Raw genomic sequence first — 5,548 nt, 5'->3', positions numbered from 1 at the left:
TCGTCCCTCCCTGCTTTGGTAACATCTGAGTTTGGCTGCATGGTCCTAGACAGAATCACGTTTAAAGGGGGCTCAACCATTTATGTATATCCTATTGTACTTGTCCTATTTTGAGACATTGAACATAGGCCTATATATATGTGTTTTTGTATTTTTATTTTCTTCCATCATTATCATGATGAACAGTTGACATTCTGAGAATAAGGGATGATTGCAGTGAGTCCGGATTACGACATTTTGCCGAGGTTACATAATCGTGATGACTGTAATCTGTTTGTCACAAAACAACGTTCTAAATGGATGGTCTCTTACGTAAAGAAATGGCATGGAGAGTCCCAAAGGATCTGAAATACCCATTGAGCTCAGTTCAACACAGAAAGGTGCATCATGGGTTAACTGGGTGTCATGAGGGAAACGCCTACAGCTCAAAGCTAGAACATCTCGGGAAAAGTCAGAAAATTCAGCAACAGAAACTAATTGATGTTTTAAACGATACAAACAGTAGCAAGCATGTCGTGAAACAGTAAGTTCAGCCTACGGTTTTGTAGTCCATTCTCATAAAACTTAGTTTCAGTTTGACAATCATTATGTGCTATTTAACTACGCCTATTAGGACTACACAATGTCTTATTAAAGTTGCTGAATTATACATGTCTTTCGTCTAAAAATATCGGATTGATCTGATTGTTAGCCTACTTAAGGATTTATGAAAAATGTACACACTATAGTTTTTATGGAGGCTACACACACCCTTTAGTAAAGTTCTCCGAAAGTATTGTTTCACACCCACTTGTGCATTTCAGTTGAAACTGTTGCCAAGAACGACCCGCAGCGACAGGGACGCACAACTTCAAAGGCAAATCCCATTGATTTTGAAACGACAGTTAAATCAGGATGACGGAATCCAACTCAAAAGCCGCAAAAGAATTAACAGAAATTGTACGTTTATTTTCTGTATAGCGTTTTTCTTACGCCGATGGTAACGTTGGTATCTGAGAAATAATCCTTTGTGTTGTGTCTCCCACAGATGGAAGCGACTATGCAGAATCTTCACAGTAAATTTCAATGCATGTCTGACCAGATTGTTTCAAAAAATATCCTTTATCACACCCTACTACTAGCAACCGTCTTATTGAATGACTAGCTGCTATTGAAGAACGGCATTTAATAGCTACCAGGTGAGATTATAGTAAACAGAAATCATACATATTCAAGCAAGACCGAATCTCAAAATTGCAGCTATTTTTTTTAAATCAGATTTAAAAAAAGGCTTTATATGAAAATCCTAATCTAGTGGATTTGAGAATAAAATATGAATTTAATTTATTTTCTCTATAAAGAAATGTTTCATGTACAACCTAGACACAGTGTATAATAATAACTACATATATTGCAAGACTGCCCTTAACCAACCCACTGGATGACATGGGGACTCGAATTGATGACCTGGAGAAGAATGTTGCTGACCTCATGACCCAGGCTGGTATGGATGAGCAGCAGACTTCTAAGTGACCAAGCCATCGGATTAACACATATCAGATCAGCTAACTTCACTTGATTTCTGAGGTTCCACTAAAGACAGATGTGGCATGACAAAATCCACACATAGGTGGGTTATTACGGATCTATTGTTATGTAACAGCCTATTGCATTTGCTTTCTCATTTAACGGGATGTAATCTGTGGGGGATTTTACCATGTAAACACAATACATCGTTTTTTCTATAATACAACAAAATGTTTATTCAACTGTTCATAAACAATACGATGGGGTTGAATAATTCCAAGTCTTTCCTCTATCTTCCTGTCATCACAGCACTACCCATAGCATTTCAGGAGAAACAAGTCACATATACGTACAGATTAAACATATGGGCCAATTTTCCAGACCCAGATTAAGCCTAGTCCTACACTAAAAACACACTTTCAATGGAGATTCCTTATTGAGAAAGAAGCTAGTCCTCCACTTAATAATCAATCTGGGTCCAAGAATACAGGCTGTGAAGTGATAACTAAATGGCAATATAAAATATAACATAACATTTAAATCAAAGAGACCAAATTATGGTTTTTATAACTGCTGTTGAAAAAAGATAACTTGGCTATAACATAAAATAGAGCAGGCCACCTCGATCTGAGCCTTTTTGATGTCCAGCTGTCTAGAAAGTCTCATAATGAAAGGACATATTTGCTCCCATTGGGCTTCACAAGGGAAGAACCAATCAGTATCTGTATTTTGTGGAGTAGTCCTTAGGAGATACGACCAGACCTCGTCCTTTTCTCGCCCCTCGGTAAACGGTCTCAACAATGTCAATCATCTCCTGCTTGTCCTCCATGGTCCAGTTGATCTTGTTGTTGTTACCAGTCCCCAGATCTATCATTATGTGCTTGTTCCTGGAAGAGTACAGAAGGAATATTTCAGTTTTCACAAAAAGAGGGCAGCAAAGATGGGAGCAGGCTGTCCACTGAAGCAGCTTGGAGCTGTTGTATTAAAGACATGATCAGGAACCTGGGCGACTAGTATTTTTTAAACCTCCCGATTTGGGCTGGATGTGTCAATGTGTAGCTCATACATGCATTAGATTTTTACATTTTAGTCATTTAGCAGACACTCTCATCCAGAGCGACTTACAGTAGTGAGTGGATACGTTTTTGTACTTTTTCCATACTGTATAACCTAGGAGCAGAATTCCTGTTTTTACCTCAATTAGCTACGGAATCCCTAGTTTGAAAGCAACGTTGTGCTGCGCCATTTCCCCTACATTTTACCCCACGTGGGTCTGCCCCCTAGCAATTTGAGTTCTAGCCAATGAGCTTCAGTCCCTCGTCATTTGAGTGACAGCTAGCAAGATGCACACAGCAGAGCAATGACAGTGCACATACGCGACGTACTAATGGAACAAGGAAATCCCAGCCAGCCAAACCCTCCTCCCTAACCCGGACGACGCTGGGCCAATTGGCGCCGTCTCATTGGTCTCCCGGTCACGGCCAGCAGGGTCTGTGTTTACTAAACCCATTTTTGGAACCTGGTAAATGTTCGCATCAAAACTAGAGATTGGTTTGAAATGGAGGTGCAACGTGATGACAACGTGAAACTCACCTGAAGAAGAACATGACGGTGCACGGATCATACAACTCGTACATCTTGTTGAAGTCCGGCACCGCTGTGATGTCCACCAAATAGATGACTGCGAAGTTTTTCACCTGTAGGGAAGGATAGTGATGTTTCTACAGTAAAAATAGCAACGTTCAATTAAATGTCTTCACAAATGTGAAATCCAAACATCAACAATGGTACAGTAAAATACACATTACCTTTTCAGCTACGCTGTACAACACCTCGTCCATTTTCATACATGTCGGGTCCCAATCGTGGCCAAACCTAATAACCAGGACTCTGTCCTCCTCGGATAGAATGGCTTGGTCGACCTGCCAGCCGTTGTGGAGATGGGGTAGCATGTAGGACATCTTGATGCTGCAGTGTTAACACGTATCCTGGGAGAGTAATGTTGGGAAGTAGCACGTTTGCCTAGCTAGCTAACGTTATAGCGAAATACTTTATCTGGGCTGGATCTTGTCAAAAATGTTTACTAACGTAAGCTACATATACTGTGTACAACGTTGTTCTCAACAAAGAGTAACAAATGCCGCTAACAGAATACCACTTTCTTTACGATATTGATAATTGGAAGCCTCGCTAGCTAGAAACATGGCTTAACTAGCTAGCAAACGTTAACTAGCATGCCTGGCTTGGGATTTGCTAGAAAGTCAGTTACATTTTTTATTTAACTAGGCAAGTCAGTAAATAACACATTCTTATTTACAATGACGGCTTAAGCCGGCCAAACCCGGACGACGCTGGGCCAATAGTGCGCCGCCTATGGGACTCCCAATCACAGCCGGTTGTGATACATCCTGGATGAATGGACTCATATATATATATATATATATATATATATATATATATGTGTGCAAACACCATGCTCTCTCTCTCTATATATATATATATATATATATATATATATATGTTTTAAACGCTTACCGTACGAAATTATATTAAGCGCCAAAGCCTTAACTAAACCAAACTGTTAGTAGCTACAGTCTGAATAGACCCAAGCTATCTTTGATCCATTGTGTGTGAAAAGATGAACGAAAAAAAAAAAACACTTCTGTTGTTTACGCTTGTGCATTACATCACTAAAAAGCGACAAAACGAACAGACGGTGCATAACATACCGCTAGCTGGCTAAACAGATACAAATAAGTATGCATCAGTCTTTTTTTTAAACTTTTTTTTTTTTTTTACAATAGCGCACTTTGGTTAGAGACCACCTAACTCACAGATAATTCTCTTAAATATAAGTTACAGCAGTGAATATTCATAAGAAATAAAAAAGTATTCTGCACAATTCAGCAACAACGCATTAGTAGGCTCAAACCAAGTCTAAATAAATGTTTTGCTTCGCAAGGACTGAACCCAAATAAAACCCAACAGGTATAGTACATACGAAAACTGACACTCAAGTGACACAGGAAGAAGTAGAAAAAAGAACAGAAATAAACAAATTCATAGAGAGAAATTAGCATATTAAAATAAAGTTAAAAACACCAGGGGAGGTTGTTTTTTCCCCAAAAATAATATTTTACAAAGAGACTCGACAAAAACAAATTAAGAAACAAAACGCAACATAACAAGGGTGAGGAAAGCAAAGGTGAATGTTAGTATTTCTTCAGGATATGTACCTTTTCTAGTTTAGTCATATTTATCTTTGCCTGTCAAAACGTTATTAAATTATTGCATCTGAGCTCCTAGTGTGCGGCTCTCCTTTTTCAATTATTTATTTTAGCTACCTTAGAAGTGTTTACTTTGGAGCCTGACTAACATCTATTGAGTAGCAGTGTCCCATACATTGAATGCCCAAATAAATTGGAGGCATCTACAAATCAAGTGCTGAAGCCACATTATCCAAAAGAAAGGCTACATCTAATCGTTTTTCCTAAAATTAAATGTTAATGATTCACATTATTCGATTCACCACGATTGAACTGGATCCCAACTAATATAATAGCGAAGTGAATCATTCGTTAAAACAAGAATCGTTTAACTTTTTTGAAGGATTCATGATTCATTTAATGAAATTTGTATGCGTTATTCGCAAGTATCGGTGGAACGTTTTTTGGGACATGACGAAAACATTAATACATGCTATCAATCGCTAAACAAACTAGAGGGTACAATATATGTTTTGAATTGGCTACCTAGTTAGTCTATTCTCTATCATATTGTATAAACTAGGCTTACCTGCTACTGCAATGTCCGACTGTCTCTCTCTCCTTGAGCAACGGTCCACTCGTCTCGCACACACGCAGGTGATGCTTGCAAACACTTTAAGTGTCATACCGATCCTGGATGATATGCTGATTATTTGATAAAAATAAATAACTGTCTCAACAGAAATTAGCATTGGAAAAGGCACAATGCTCGCTCACCATTTAACATTCTTAGTTTTATTAAGCAAGTTTAAAAACGTTTATTTTTTACATTTTAG

General features: G+C 38.4%; 2 protein-coding genes across 2 annotated transcripts; one reads left to right on the top strand and one right to left on the bottom strand.

Annotated features, from left to right (window-relative positions):
• Positions 1-340: 340 nt before the first annotated feature.
• hsbp1l1 (heat shock factor binding protein 1 like 1) lies at positions 341-1,781 on the top strand. Its single transcript, XM_014142324.3, has 4 exons — positions 341-523; positions 804-939; positions 1,028-1,094; positions 1,418-1,781. Exons 2-4 carry the CDS (start codon positions 895-897, stop codon positions 1,510-1,512), a joined length of 207 nt encoding a protein of 68 aa, XP_013997799.1. The 5' UTR covers positions 341-523; positions 804-894; the 3' UTR covers positions 1,513-1,781.
• LOC106570226 (thioredoxin-like protein 4A) lies at positions 1,716-4,155 on the bottom strand. The gene is made up of 4 exons (XM_014142323.3): positions 4,042-4,155; positions 3,315-3,494; positions 3,100-3,203; positions 1,716-2,393 (listed from the first exon to the last, which is right to left on the bottom strand). The coding sequence occupies exons 2-4, from the start codon at positions 3,465-3,467 to the stop codon at positions 2,222-2,224; spliced, it is 429 nt and encodes a 142-aa protein (XP_013997798.1). The 5' UTR covers positions 3,468-3,494; positions 4,042-4,155; the 3' UTR covers positions 1,716-2,221.
• Between the last annotated feature and the right edge of the window lie 1,393 nt (positions 4,156-5,548).

Source organism: Salmo salar, chromosome 14 (assembly GCF_965601325.2).
Source record: "Salmo salar chromosome 14, fSalSal1, whole genome shotgun sequence".
NCBI lineage: Eukaryota > Metazoa > Chordata > Actinopteri > Salmoniformes > Salmonidae > Salmo > Salmo salar.
Note: the sequence above shows the minus strand (reverse complement) of the source record. Positions and strands in the feature narration are given on the sequence as shown.

Coding starts and splice junctions, on each gene's coding strand:
- LOC106570226 (XM_014142323.3), bottom strand. CDS start 3,467: ATGTCCTACATGCTACCCCATCTCCACAACGGCTGGCAGGTCGACCAA. Junction 3,204..3,314: donor TGTACAGCGTAGCTGAAAAG/GTAATGTGTATT, acceptor CCTTCCCTACAG/GTGAAAAACTTCGCAGTCAT. Junction 2,394..3,099: donor ACCGTCATGTTCTTCTTCAG/GTGAGTTTCACG, acceptor GTACTCTTCCAG/GAACAAGCACATAATGATAG.
- hsbp1l1 (XM_014142324.3), top strand. CDS start 895: ATGACGGAATCCAACTCAAAAGCCGCAAAAGAATTAACAGAAATT. Junction 940..1,027: donor CAAAAGAATTAACAGAAATT/GTACGTTTATTT, acceptor TGTCTCCCACAG/ATGGAAGCGACTATGCAGAA. Junction 1,095..1,417: donor TGACCAGATTGTTTCAAAAA/ATATCCTTTATC, acceptor TAACCAACCCAC/TGGATGACATGGGGACTCGA.